At 48.2% G+C, this 14,945-nt stretch overlaps 1 protein-coding gene across 4 annotated transcripts; it reads left to right on the top strand.

Moving 5' to 3' along the window:
• Positions 1–4,123: 4,123 nt before the first annotated feature.
• On the top strand, positions 4,124–14,217 carry GOT1L1 (glutamic-oxaloacetic transaminase 1 like 1). 4 transcript variants are annotated; one of them, XM_003830824.6, is made up of 9 exons: positions 4,124–8,610; positions 9,633–9,814; positions 10,756–10,867; positions 11,120–11,229; positions 11,449–11,541; positions 11,636–11,786; positions 12,631–12,796; positions 13,285–13,427; positions 14,013–14,217. In XM_003830824.6, exons 1-9 carry the CDS (start codon positions 8,496–8,498, stop codon positions 14,186–14,188), a joined length of 1,248 nt encoding a protein of 415 aa, XP_003830872.4. In that variant the 5' UTR covers positions 4,124–8,495; the 3' UTR covers positions 14,189–14,217. The 4 variants fall into 4 exon arrangements, with proteins under 4 accessions (XP_003830872.4, XP_054972436.2, XP_054972435.2 ...); XM_055116461.2 differs by having other exon boundaries at positions 11,452–11,541; positions 14,013–14,212; XM_055116460.2 differs by having other exon boundaries at positions 9,516–9,814; positions 14,013–14,212.
• Positions 14,218–14,945: the final 728 nt, after the last annotated feature.

Here is a 14,945-nt window from a genome sequence, read left to right as displayed (position 1 = left end):
TCTACTAAAAAAATACAAAAATTAGGCCAGGCTCGGTGGCTCATGCCTGTAATCCCAGCACTTTGGGAGGCCGAGGCGGGTGGATCATCTGAGGTTGGGAGTTCGAGACCAAACTGACCAACATGGAGAAACCCCGTCTCTATTAAAAAAAATTAAAAATTAGCCAACGTGGTGGTGCATGCCTATAATCCCAGCTACTCAGGAGGCTGAGGTAGGAGAATCGCTTGAACCCGGGAGGCGGAGGTTGCCGTGATCTGAGATCGTGCTGTTGTATTCTAGCCCGGGCAACAAGAGTGAAACTCTGTCTCAAAAACAAAAACAAAAACAAAAAAAAAACAAAAATTATCCAGGTGTGGTGGTGGGCACTTGTAATCCCAGCTATCTAGGAGGCTGAGGCAGGAGAATTGCATGAGCCCAGGAGGTGGAGGTTGCAGTGAGCCAAGATCATGCCACTGCACTCTAGCCTGAGCAACAGAGTGAGACTCTGCACTCCAGCCTGGGCAACAGAATGAGAATCCATGACTCTGCACTCCAGCCTGGGCAACAGAGTGAGACTCCATCTCAAAAAAAAGAAAAGAAGCCACATCTACCCTTAGACCTCTCCATATGGATCCACTTCTGCAGTTGCACGCATGTGGCTCCTCAGATTTCCCTGCAAGCGCAGACGTGCCCACCCAGGTGGTGCTTTCAGGAGCTTGATGAGTGATTGTCTCCGATTCTGCAGCTTCCATCTCTGGGTCTTCACTTCCCCAGCCCCTCCCCTGATTGTGTAAGGTCGAATCCCCATAATACCTACATCACTCGCAGCGCTTCTGTTTCCTTAGTGAACTCTTGCTTGATAGATACATGGGCTAACAGCTGGAGGATGTGAGGTCAAGGGAATTTGTTTGTTTTTAAGATGGGGGGTTTAGCTGCCTGTTTATGCTCAAGAGAATGTTCTAGTAGAGAGGGGGAATTAATGATAGAGGAAAGGAAGGACAACTGCAGGAGGAATGCAGGCTCTGAGCAGCAGGGCTGGGACCCAGGGGACCAGGGGAGAGGCTGGACTGAGATAGGGGCACAGGGCACTCATCCATTGTTTTGAGGGAAAAGGCAGAGTAGGTGGACACCTGTGCGAGCAGAGTAGTAGCTATGATGGCAGCCTGTGGAAGTCTCTTCTGATTGTTGGTTAGGCGCGTAGGCTCATGCCTGTAATCCCAGCACTTTGGGAGGCTGAGGTAGGTGGATCCCTTGAGCCAGGGAGAAGGAGGTTGCAGTGAACCGAGATTGTGCCACTGCACTCTATCCTGGGCGATAGAGCCAGACCTTGTCGGGGGAAAAAAAAGGTCTCTTCTGATTGCTTTTATTGTCTCAGAAATAAGATCAGCAGCTGACAGTACCAAGAGGAAGTGCTGGTTATTTGAGAGAGGGAAAGGTGGGACCTAATTCTGAAATTTGGTCTTTTTTGGCTGCCTGGTCTGTGAACCTCCTTCTAAAGCTTGGGAAATTCTTCATTTTCTGAGTGTTGGTGGGTGCTAGAGGCCACCTCCCACCATGGAGGCTGAAAAGACCAGACCTTCATTCCGGCTATGCCTTAGCGAGGGCATGGGCAGGGCACGGGTCACATGAGCAGGCTCAGTCAATCAGACGCAGACTTCCTGATCTCAGCCTGGGGCCAGTTGGAGAATCCTTTCCCAGAGCAGCAGCTTTGGTGGCGAGGTCCCATCTCTCTAGGACCTGCGGGGCAGCAAGGGCGTCCATCAGAGGAAGGTGAGGGTGGAGCCGGTCACAACATCCTCTAGTGTTTGGCAGTGGGATCCTCCTCGCCAGCTTCCATCATTTCATCATTTTTTTTTTTTGAGACTGAGTTTCACTCTTTTTTTTTTTTTTTTTTTTTTCAGACGGAGTCTCGCTCTGTCGCCTAGGCTGGAGTACAGTGCTTGAGAATCTCAGCTCACTGCAACCTCCACCTCCCGGGTTCAAGCTATTCTCCTACCTCAGCCTCCTGAGTAGCTGGGATTACAGGCATGTGCCAACACACCCGGCTAATTTTTGTATTTTTAGTAAAGACGGGGTTTCACCATGTTGGCCAGGCTGATCTCAAACTCCTGACATCGTGATCCACCTGCCTCGGCCTCCCAAAGTGCTGGGATTACAGGTGTGAGCCACTGCACCTGGCCTTGAGACTGAGTTCCACTCTTGTCGCTCAGGCTGGATGGAATACAATGGCATGACCTCAGCTCACTGCAACCTCCACCTCCTGGGTTCAAGCCATCCTCCTGCCTCAGCCTCCCAAGTAGCTGGGATTACAGGCATGTGCCACCATGCTTGGCTAATTTTTTCTTTTTTCTTTTTTTTTTTTTTAGTAGAGACGGGGTTTCACCATGTTGGCCAGAATGGTCTCAAACTCCTGACCTCAGGTGATCCACCTGCCTTGGCCTTCCAAAGTGCTGGAATTACAGGCGTGAGCCACCGTGCCTGGCTATGACCAACTTCCTTCTGTGGTTTGGTCTTGGTGGTGCTCTGCTCTGAAATCTCCAGCCTTTCTGTCAATTACAATAGCCACTTGATATCCTTTCAATAAATTCCTCTTGGACTTAGCCAGAATTAGTTTCTGTTGCTTGCAACCAAGAATCCAAACTGATATTGACAGGAATTAGAGGCTTGACTCAAAGAAAGTTCTTTCCAACTTCTCTCTGCATCTGCATACAGTTGGCATCATTTTTTTCTGAGTTTCTTGCATGTTAGAGACCAGTAGCTTCTGGAAGCTTTATGATCATTTCTTTATAATTGTATGACTGGAGAATAATGACAGGTGCTTTTTCTCCTCCAACTCCAACAGAAAATCCCAGGAAAGTACTCCGATAGGCCAGGCTTAAGCCACATGTCTCTTCTCAAAGCAAGCACTGGTCTGAATGCTGGTGTCCTCTCAAATGTGTATAATGAAACCTAATACTCAATATAAGAGTGTTGCCAGGAGCGGTGGCTCACGCCTGTAATCCCAGCACTTTGGGAGGCTGAGGCAGGCGGATCATGAGGTCAGGAGATTGAGACCATCCTGGCTAACATGGTGAAACCCCGTCTCTACTAAAAATACAAGAAATTAGCCGGGCGTGGTGGTGGGTGCCTGTAGTCTCAGCTACTTGGGAGGCTGAGGCAGGAGAATGACATGAACCTGGGAGGCGGAGCTTGCAGTGAGCCGAGATGGTGCCACTGCACTCCAGCCTAGGCGACAGAGTGAGACTCTGTCTCAGAAAAAAAAAGAGTGTTAAGAGGTGGGGCTTTTTGGAAAGTGATTAAGTCTTGAAGGCTCCACCTTCATGAATGGGATTTGTGTCCTTATAAAAGAGGTTGGGCTGATGAGAGATGGGAACTTGGGGCCACAAGCATGTCATTCCCTTTTACTGGCTGACCAGCTACCAGGCAGAGCCTCTGGCATGAGCCAACTTTCCTCTCCATTTACCTCTCCTCTCCTCATTCCCACTCCCCAGCCCTGGGCACTCCACATAGCCTGCAGTTGTCCAGAGAAAAACGTCTTTCCCCCCTGCTGCTGGGACAGTACTGGGGACCCTGGAATTTTTACCAGATTTGGAAGTGTGAGGCCAACAGACAAAAAAAATAGCCATTAAAAGTGATGGTCTTCAAGAATTTGATGGGCCAGGTGCTGTGGCTCATGCCTGTAATCCTAGCACTTTGGGAGGCCGAGGTGGGTGGATCACTTGAGGTCAGGAGTTCGAGACAAGCCTGGCCAACATGGTAAAACCCTGTCTCTTCTAAAAATACAAAAATTAGCTGGGTGTGGTGGTGTGCGCCTGTAATCCCAGCTACTCAGGAGGCAGAGGCAGGAGAATCGCTTGAACTCGAGAGGAGGAGGTTGCACTGAGCTGAGATTGCACCACTGCACTCCAGCCTGGGTGACAGAGCGAGACTGGCTCAAAAAACAAACAAACAACAACGAAAAAGAATTTGGAGGCCAGGCTTAATGGCTAATGTCTAATTCCAGCATTTTGGGACTTGGAGGCAAGAGGATCACTTGACCCCAGGAGTTTGAGACAGCCTGGGCAACATAGTGAAACCCCATCTCTCCCAAAAATTAGAAAAATTAGCTGGGCCTGACGGTGCATACATATAGTCCTAGCTATTCCAGAGGCTAAGGCCTGATCCTGGGAAGTTTGAGGCTGCAGTGAGCCTTGGTCGCACCATGGCACTCTAGCCTGGGCGACAGAGTGACATCCTGTCTCAAATAATAACAATAATAATAATAATAATAATTTGTAATGAATGACGCAGTGAACACTTGCTGACTGTCTTCCCAGAATCCCTTCTCCCCTCTCCCATTCCTAAGAGCACCTGGAATCTCAGGGGGAATCTTTCTCGGCTGGCACCACCCTAGGCTCTAGGTGGTTGGTTTAAACTGATGGAGTATTCCATTCTCAGCCATGTTAAGATTAGGGATGGGCGAGGGACTCGACTGAAGCCAAGGAGAAACAACAAAGGGGCCCAGGGAATTCAGGAAAGGAAAAGTAAACGTTTTATAAAGGAAAAAATTTAAATATCAGGACCCCTACAAACTTCTTTTTTTTTTTTTTTTTTTTTTTTTTTAAGACAGAGTCTTGCTCTGTCACCCAGGCTGGAGTGCACTGGTGCTATCTGGGCTTACTGCAACTTCTGTCTCCCAGGTTCAAGCGATTCTCCTGCCTCAGCCTCCCTAGTAGCTGGGATTACAGGCACCTGCCACCACGCCCAGCTTTTTTTGCATTCTGAGTAGAGACGGGGTTTCACCATATTGGCCAGGCTGGTCTCGAACTCCTGACCTCAAGTGATCTGCCCACCTCTGCCTCCCAACATGCTGGGATTACAGGTGTGAGCCACTGTGCCTGGCCTAATTTTTGTATTTTGGTAGAGACAGGATCTCAAGTGCCTGTAATCCTAGCAGATGGGGAGGATGAGGTGGGAGGATCACTTAAGGCCAGGAGTTTGAGACCAGCCTGGGCAACATAGCAAGATCCCACCTTTGCAAAAAATTAAAAAAAAATTAAGGGCTTCAGAGAATTCTATTGCATGGATATCATTATTAATTTAAACATTCCTTCAGTAATTGGTATTTGGTTTATTTGCAAACAAAGCTGACATGTAGATTCCTTAAGTGTGTATCATTTCGTTTATGTGCTGCATCCCATCCATCATCAACTTTTTTTTTTTTTTGAGATGGAGTTTCGCTCTTGTCGTCCAGGCTGGAGTGCAATGGCTCAATCTCGGCTCACTGCAACCTCCGCCTCCCTGGTTCAAGCTGTTCTCCTGCCTCAGCCTCCTGAGTAGCTGGGATTACAGGCACAGGCCATCATACCCAGCTAATTTTTGTATTTTTAGTAGAGACGGGATTTCACCACATTGGCCAGACTGGTCTCAAACTCATGACCTCAGGTGATCTGCCCGCCTCAGCCACCCAAACTGTTGGGATTACAGGCATTAGCTACTGTGCCCGGCCCCATCCACTTTTGTTCTCACACCCAGAGTCAGCCAGAGAACCAGCCTGACGCATCCAGGAGAGTAGAGCCAAGGGGATGCCAGAGAATGAAGCTGGGGCCCTGATGATAACTGTGTCCCTCTGGACTGAACTTCGACTGGAGTCAGATGTACCCTGGCCCTCCCAGTTAGGTGCCAATACTTTCTCTCTGTTGCTCAAGCTGGTTTGGACTAGGTCTTTTTTAAATTACGTGCAGCATAAAAGGTTCTCACTGGCACACAATAAATCCTCACAGCTGAAATGTTAAGTGAAGAAAGTATGATGAAAATGACACATAAATGTTGATAGCAATTACCTTAAAATATAAATGTCAAAGAACAGAAACTGGATGGAGGTGCACCCGGACTGAAGTTATGGATTGGTTGTAGGGAATTTGTGTGCTTCATTATAATTTTTTGATGCTTTTGAGTTTTCTACAATAATACAGACTACTTTCATAATCATTTGCTCAAAACAGGTTCCCTGGGAGCATAGCCTGAGACAGGAGTTCCGGGGCATGTGACTTAGGGAAGGAGTGCCCTTCAGGAAGAACCTGGAAGGGAGTGAAGGAAGCAGGATTGTGAAGGGGAAGGAACCAAGCAAGGATGTGGCCTCAGGTCAAGTCTAGGATTCGCCTGGTTGGGGAATGGGCCCTGAAGTGTAGATTGAGCCACAGAGGTGAACCGAGACAAGGGGGCTGGCCTTTTTTCTTTTTCTTTTCTTTTTTTTTTTTTTTTTTTTGAGACAGAGTCTCGCTCTGTCACCCAGGCTAGAGTGCAGTGGAGAGATCTCGGCTCACTGTGCCCTCTGCCTCCCGTGTTCAAGCAATTCTCCTGTCTCAGCCTCCCTCCCTACATGCGCCCACCACCAAGCCAGGCTAATTTTTTTTTTTGTATTTTTAGTAGAGATGGGGTTTCACCCATTAGCCAGCATGGTCTCAATCTCCTGTCCTTGTCATCTGCCTGTCTTGGCCTTCCAAAGTGCTGAGATTACAGGTGTGAGCCACCGTGCCCGAAATTTTTTTGTTTTTTAAAGACAGGATCTCACTCTGTCAACCAGGCTGGAGTGCAGTGCCATGATCATAGCTCACTGCAACACCACCATGCCCAGCTAATTTTAAATTTTTTTGTGGAGTGGGTGGGGGGGGGGGTCTCCCTATGTTGCTCAGGCTGGTCTTGAACTCCTGGGCTCAAGTGATCCTCCCGCCTCAGTCTCCCAAAGCACTAGGATTGCAGGTGTGAGCCACCATGCCTGGCTGTGGCTGACCCTTTATATGCCTAAATCAGGCAGTCATTGGCTACCCCTGTTAGTGGGGGTGAAACCTCCAGGTGGTTTCTAGGCTAGCTGACGTCTGCCAGCCAAGCACAATTCTCCAGAGAACACAGGCATATAAGCCTTGTCCACCAGCGAAGCAGCAGCTGGGGCCGGGCACATTGGTGGTGAAGGCCTTCTGGGTGAGACATCAACAGTGTTTGCAACAATCATTTAAAGAGTTATTTAACATCAGGCTGGGTGTGGTGGCTCATGCCTGTAATCCTAACACTTTGGGAGGCTGAGGTAGGCAGATCACTTGAGGTCAGGAGTTTGAGACCAGTCTGGCCAACGTGGTGAAACCCTGTCTCTACTAAAAATACAAAAAAAAGCCGGGCGCAGTGACTCACGCCTGTAATCCCAGCACTTTGGGAGGCCCAGGTGGGCAGATCACCTGAGGTCTGGAGTTTGAGACCAGCCTGATCAACATGGAGAAACCCCCCTCTCTACTAAAAATACAAAATTAGCTGGGTGTGGTGGCGCATGCCTGTAATCCCAGCTACTTGGGAGGCTGACGCAGGAGAATCTCTTGAACCTGGGAAGCAGAGGTTGCAGTGAGCCGAGATCACACCACTGCACTCCAATGTGGGCAACAAGAGCAAGACTCTGTCTCAAAAAAAAAAAAAAAAAAAGAGTCATTAAACATCAAAAGGAAAAGAAAGCAAGCAATATGCTGACTGACTCTATAGAGGCTGGCTCTTTTCTCCCCTTGGCCTCTGCTGTCTATGCTTACTAGTTGGCTATCATTGAAACTTAACAAATGGCCAGGTGTGGTGGCTCATGCCTGTAATCCCAGCAGTTTGGGAGGCCAAGGCAGGCAGATCACCTGAGGCAAGGAGTTCGAGACTAGCGACAAAGTGAGACTCCATCTCAAAAAAAAAAACAAAAAAAGAAAGAAAAAGAAACTTAACAAACATATGTAGAAGTCTTGGCTCTAGATAACTGAGAGAAATAGGACTGGCTTAGTGAGTTGCCAATTATATTCTAATAATAGGATTCTTTATTAAAACAACTGTGGAAGAAAACAGTGTTTGCTTTTTATTCCTTTTGAAATCTGGGGCACTTTGCAAAATGGAAATTAACGCCTCGACTTGCACTGGTGTCTGATCTGGGGTTTTTGCTTCTGCAGGAGAAGCCCTATCTGGCTTATTGGCTGCCTGCCTTGCCCTATGTCTTTCTTTCTTTTTTTTTTTTTTTTAATTTGTATAAATGTGTGAAGTACAAGTGTAATTTTGTTAGATGCATACATCGCATAGTGGTGAAGTCAGGGCTTTTGGGGTATCCATAACCCCAACAATGTACATTGTATCTGTTAAGTAATCTCCCATTATCCTTGCCCTGTCATCTAAGGAGTGGGCTTGTTACTTTGGACTGAGCCACCTGGGGCTAGAGAAGAGAAGGCATTGAGTGAGGGAAACGGGCTTGGGAATTCCGGAGATTGTTATCCTGCCCTGCCCGCTGTCTGAGGGGATTCTCCTCAAGTACCCTGGAATGTTCCTGTGGCCCCTGTGGATCGCCACCACAAAGATCATGAGGTTCTGTTGCCCTGGCAACCCGTTGTCCAGCGCCTCTGCACTGGGGCTGCCAAGGTTCCAGGAAGAGGCAGGACTGCCCGGCCCAGCCTTGGAGGAAGACTTCTGGGCAGAAGCGGAACACAGGAGCAGAGACACATAGTCTTGGCTCCAGTTTCGTCTCAGTTATGCCCACCCTTTCAGTGTTCATGGATGTGCCCCTCGCCCACAAGCTAGAGGGCAGCTTGTTAAAGACCTACAAACAAGATGATTACCCGAACAAGATATTCTTAGCCTATAGAGGTAGATGCCTAGCAGTTCTGAAGTATAAGACTTAAGTGATGGTAACTGCCTCTAGGAGGACAGTGTTCCCTGCTGCAGGGGGAGGGGTGCAGCCCAAGCTTCTGTGGGTGGAGAGATCTTTTCTTGTTAACAGAATTACCCAGTGGGGAAAAGTGCAGATAAGGTCCCAGGTCATTCCATGCTCTCTGCCCTTCTCTGGGGGCTTCTAGGGATTTGGTGAGAGCTATGTCCTCTTCCACAACTCTATGCTTGGGGGCCTGCATGGCCATCCCACACTTCTTCAGATTCTTACCTCCTCTCTCTCTCTTTCTCTTTCTCTTCCTGTTCTTGAACCAAGAATGGTTCTCCAGATTGAGCCTTCTGCTATGCAACTGGGGCTCACCACTGTGAAAGTCAGGGTTACCTTTATTTAGCTTCATCTACCTATAACTCTCATTTTGCATATATATATATATATATATATATATATATTTTTTTTTTTATTTTCCTTGAGACAGGGCCTCACTCTGTTGCCCAGGCTGAAGTGCAGTGGCAAGATCTCAGCTCACTGCCACCTTTGCCTCCTGGGCTCAAACCATCCTCTTGCCTCAGCCTCCTGAGTAGCTGGGACTACAGGCGCTGGCCACCATGTCTGGCTGTTTTGTATTTTTTTGTAGAGACAGGGTTTCATCATGTTGCCCAGGCTGATCTTGAACTCCTGAACTCAAGTGATCCACCCACCTTAGCCTCCCGAAGTGCTGGGATTACAGGCCTGAGCCACCAATCCCGGGCTTGTATAATTTTTAACCTTTAAAATGGCATAGGTTTCAGTTGTCTTTTTTAAAAAGACAAAAATAATACACATTCACTAACAGCATATTCTTTTCATCAAGGAGAAAAGAAAAGGGAAAGTTGTATTTTCACAGGCACCTTCCCACAGCCCCATGGAGTCCAGGAGAGATTTGTTTGCGGGCTGTCTGCAGAGCTCAGCCCTGGGGGCCCAAACCAGGCATCTGGAGCTCCCTCTGTGGTTTTCCTCACAGTCTGCATGACAAATGAAGGCCATCCCTGGGTTTCTCTCGTGGTGCAGAAGACTCGACTACAGATTTCACAGGATCCCTCCCTGAATTATGAGTACTTGCCCACCATGGGCCTGAAATCATTCATCCAGGCCTCTCTAGCACTCCTCTTTGGAAAGCACAGCCAAGCCATTGTGGAGAACAGGGTGAGAAGGTGGGCCCTCCCCTGGCTCATTTAGATACAGAGAGTGGCGATCTGGGTCTGCACAACCTTAAACCCGAAAGGGACCTCGGAGGGCCCCCTGGTATTGATAAAAGAGATACCTGAGGCTCAGAGAGCCCACAAGTCCTTAGCCATCGAGTCAGGATTGGAATCTCAGTCCAGTGGTATTCCCACCTGCTCACACTGCTGATTTGAAAGCTCTTTCAAGACAGGAATGATCTGAATTGGAGGTGGTGTTAGTATTCCCATTACTGTTTTATTTTTTAACCTATTATATATATTTTTTGAGACAGAGTCTCACTCTGTCACCCAGGCTAGAGTGCAGTGGTGCCATCTCAGCTCACTGCAACCTCCACCTCCCAGGTTCAAGCAATTCTGGTGCTGCATCCTCCTGAGTAGCTGGAATCACAGGCATGTGCCATCACGCCCAGCTAATTTTTGTATTTTTTGTAGAGACAGGGTTTCACCATGTTGGCCAGGCTGGTCTCAAACTCCTGGCCTCAGGGGATTCCCTGCCTCGTCCTCCCAAAGTGCTGGGATTACAGGCATGAGCTACTGCGTCTCGCCTCCATTTCTGTTTTAGAGTGTTATTTCTATTTCTTTTTATTTTTTAATGTTTATTTATATTTTTTTGAGACGGAGTCTCACTCTGTCACCCAGACTGGAGTGCAGTGGCCTGATCTCCGCTCACTGCAACTTCCGCCTTCCGGGTTCAAGTGATTCTCCTGCCTCAGCCTCTTGAGTAGCGGGGATTACAGGTGCCCAACACCACATCCGGCTAATTTTTGTATTTTTAGTAGATACGGGGTTTCAACATGTTGGCCATGACCTCGAGTGATCCACCCACCCCGGCCTCCCAAAGTGCTGGAATTACAGGTGTGAGCCACCACACCTGGCCTATTTGTGTCTATGTCTTGCTGGCAGGTAGGGGGTGTACACACTGTTGGTGACAGTGGTGCCTTCCAGCTTGGCATCCAGTTTCTCAGAGCTTGGCATAAGGATGCTCGTATAGTTTACATCATCTCTTCTCAAAAAGGTTAGTCTTACCCAAGATGAGGGGAACAGCAAATCCCCGTCCCTTGTTCCTAATCCTCACCCCATTTGCCATCTTCACTGTTATCCCTCATTCTCTGTCATGAGCAAAATGGCAGACAAGCCAAGCTATTTACGTCCTTTTCCTGTTAATGTCCTACCTTCAGCCAGTGACTCTCAGCCCCACACTCCAGTACCTCTGTCTCCGTCTCTCTGTTTCCCATGTACCAGCTAGTGGGGGGTTGTGTTCCCACAGAACTGCATGGACTCATCTTCCAGGACATGGGCTTTACAGTTTATGAATACTCTGTCTGGGACCCCAAGAAGCTATGCATGGACCCCGACATACTCCTCAATGTGGTGGAGGTAGAGGGGCCCCGCTCAGAAACTCCTCCCTAGAGCTGACTTACAGCCTAATGTTCCTCTCCTCCCCACACCTCTTAAGTCATCCAAGACCTTTTCCAGGTTTGAATTTGCCTGGCCCTTCAATGGTAACTAACATGGAGGAGCACTTCACCCCCAAATGCCCTGGGGCCGCCACTCCTGGGTGGGGGTGAAGCCTGATGAGACCGTCTGTACCTGCAGCAGATCCCACATGGCTGTGTCCTTGTGATGGGGAACATTATCGACTGCAAGTTGACACCAAGTGGGTGGGCAAAGTTGATGTCCATGATAAAGGTAAACCCAATCTCCCACCCGACCTTCCTGTCTTTGACTCTCTGCTCTCTCCTCCATCTGTCTCATTCTTTTTTTGTTCTCCTTTCTCCTACAGAGCAAGCAGATATTCCCATTTTTTGATATTCCCTGTCAAGGTTTATACACCAGTGACTTGGAAGAAGATACTAGAATCTTACAATACTTTGTGTCTCAAGGCTTTGAGTTCTTCTGCAGCCAGTCTCTGTCCAAGAATTTTGGCATTTATGGTATGGTACAGGCAGAAGAAGGGAGGGTCTGTTGCTGAAGTGGTGCTGCGCTCACAGCACAGTGATGTTTTTGATGTCTCATCCTTGGGAGGGAGCCAAGGACTCTAGGGAGAGCACTATAGAGGCAGAAGTGGGGAGCACTGAGCTAGAATTTGGTTCTGTTACTAAATCTAGTAACAGAACCCAACCCAGCTTGGCTTGGATCATTTCACCCCCTCAGGCCTCTGTTTCCTCAACTATAAGATGAGAGGGTGGGGCTGGCATGGTGGGTGACACCTGTAATCCCAGTTGACACCTCCTAATCCCTCCTTTGGGAGGTCAAGGTTAGGTGACTACTTGAGGCCAGGAATTCAAGACCAGCCTGGGCAACACACCGAGACCCTGTCTCTACAAACAATTAAAAAAATTAGTCGGGCATGGTGGTACACACCAGTAGTCCTACCTACCCGGGGGGCTGAGGCAGGAGGATTGCTTAAGCCCAGGAGGTAGAGGTTGCAGTGAGCTATGATTCCACCATTGCACTCTAGCCTGGGCAACAGAGAGAGATGGTCACTTTAAACAAATAAAAATAAAAATAAAAAAGGAAAGGAAAGGAAAAAACAGGAGAGTAGAACTTAGTGATCTTTCAAATTCCTTCCTCCTTTAAGACTCTGACTTATGGGTACTTTTGCTGGAAGGAGAGCCTCTGGCAACTTCCCGGAGCCTGAATATCACCCTGGCTGGGCTGCAATGAGGGCCTTGTGGTTCAACCCTTTCTTCTGCAAGGTTGGAGGTTGAGATCTAGGTGAAGGCCTTGGGAGTGGAGGAAGGGGCTGAGGCTGAGGCTGTCTTCCCAACACTGCAGATGAAGGAGTGGGGATCCTAGCGGTGGTGGCAGTCAACAACCAGCAGCTGCTGTGTGTCCTCTCCCAGCTGGAAGGATTAGCCCAGGCCCTGTGGCTAAACCCCCCCAACACGGGTGCACGCATCATCACCTCCATCCTCTGCAACCCTGCTCTGCTGGGAGAATGGTAAGGGTGAGGGCTGGAGCAGGAAGGGATGGGAGAGGCCCTGGGTGCCTGCAGACCTGCTGATCTGCAGGATTCGGCAGGGTGCTTCTCTCCTGCCCATGTGGCCTTTTTACTCCATTCATTCATCAACATTTACTAAGGACCTGATGTGTACCAATGGCGGTGGCTATGCCAAGGGTTGCCTTAGGGGACAGAGTGATAGGACATTTGTTTTGCACCCAGGCCAATGAGTTATATGAACTCTTCCAGATTGCTTGGGGAGATTAGAGAGCATCAGGGGCTTGCAACTCTGGCAAAATCTGCCTGGGAGCCTCCCTGGTTTGCTTAAATGAATATGAGATCAAACCTCCCTCCCACTCATAATCATCCCAGAGCCTCTGGCACTCTGTTGGAGACCTTTGAAGGTAAGAAGAGTGGACTGGCAATGAGGGAGGTTTGAGGGCAAGGGGGACCTCACACCCTCCTTTCTCATTGTCCTTCCTTGGTAGGAAGCAGAGTCTAAAAGAAGTTGTAGAGAACATCATGCTAACCAAGGAAAAAGTGAAGGAGAAACTCCGGCTCCTGGGAACCCCTGGGTCCTGGGGTCACATCACCGAGCAGAGTGGGACCCACGGCTATCTTGGACTCAACTGTAAGGGTCTAGGGGGCTGGTGTCCCCCCTTTCTGACCTTTGGCCTGTATTTGAGCATTAAACTTCACTGACTAGGTGACCAGTTCCTAGCTTCCCTCCAGATTTTGATTCTGTCCTCTGGAAAATGGGCTGCTTTAAAGACACTTCTGGACCCCCAGAAGTACCGATACTCCCTATCCTTCATAAACCAGCCTGGGTGCCCGGTGCAGTGGCTCATGCCTGTAATCCCAACACTTTGGGAGGCCGAGGCGGGTGGGTCACCTGAGGTCAGGAGTTCGAGACCAGCCTGGCCAACATGGTGAAACCCCGTCTCTACTAAAAAATAAAATATGAAAATTAGCCGTGCATGGTGGTGCATCCTGTAATCATAGCTACTTGGGAGGTTGAGGCAGGAGAATCGCTTGAACCTGGGAGGCGAAGGTTGCAGTGAGCCAAGATTGCACCATTGAACTCCAGCCTGGGCAACAAGAGCAAAACTCCATCTCAATCAATCAATCAATAAAAAATAAGAAAATAAACCAGCCTGGGCTAGAGGAGAATTCGAGATGGCCAGTCTCGGGATCTGAGACCTTGTCATGATTTTAGCCCAGCAGGTGGAATACCTGGTCAGGAAGAAGCACATCTATATCCCCAAGAACGGTCAGATTAACTTCAGCTGCATCAATGCCAACAACATAAATTACATCACTGAGAGCATCAATGAGGCTGTCCTCCTCACAGAGAGCTCAGAGATGTGTCTTCCAAAGGAAAAAAAACCCTGATTGGAATAAAACTTTAGTCTTTGCAAAAATCTTGTGCTGATTATTCATTACTACAATTCATTTCTTTGCTTATTTATGAAGCAGTGGTCTGGCCTCAGTACAGAGAAAGAGACAGAGAGAGAGAGAGAGAGAGAGAAAGGCCCAGAGGGGAAGGGTGTATCTACCTTCATTGGCCATCTCATATTTATTGAGCACCTACTACATTAAGGCCCTGAGCTGGCCGTGAAAGGGAGTACAAAAAACAGGTAGAAACCAGCCTGTTTTCTCCAGACACTTACAGTCTAGTTGGGAGACAAGCCTTAGTCACATAAAACACTTAAGTAACATTTTAAGGCTGAATGTGACAGAAGTCAGAATATATAAACAGAAAATGTGCCAGGAATTTAGAAAAGAAATACATCAAAGTGGGCCAGAATAGATGGGGAGCATCTCATGAGGAGGTAGCACTTGATTGGGATATTGATAGACAGATGAATGGATTGGATGAATAATAACTAATAGAAGCTGGAAGGATATCCTAGGTCAATAACAACCTGAGCAAGTGTCACTGACATGATAAGAAAAAATAAATGTTTATCGGGCATCTACTAATACATGGGACTCTGCAAACTCCCAGGATACCAACAGGTATATGACACAGTTGGTGCCCTCCACTCTCGTTGGGGAGACACAATTTATATGGTTGAAAGGAAAAATTCTTTTTTCTCTCTCCTCTACTGTGATTCTCAATTCTGACACCAGATTGTATAGGGTTTTT

Source organism: Pan paniscus, chromosome 7 (genome assembly GCF_029289425.2).
Source record: "Pan paniscus chromosome 7, NHGRI_mPanPan1-v2.0_pri, whole genome shotgun sequence".
NCBI classification, from domain to species: Eukaryota; Metazoa; Chordata; class Mammalia; order Primates; family Hominidae; genus Pan; species Pan paniscus.
This window is presented reverse-complemented; position numbering and strand designations above follow the sequence as displayed.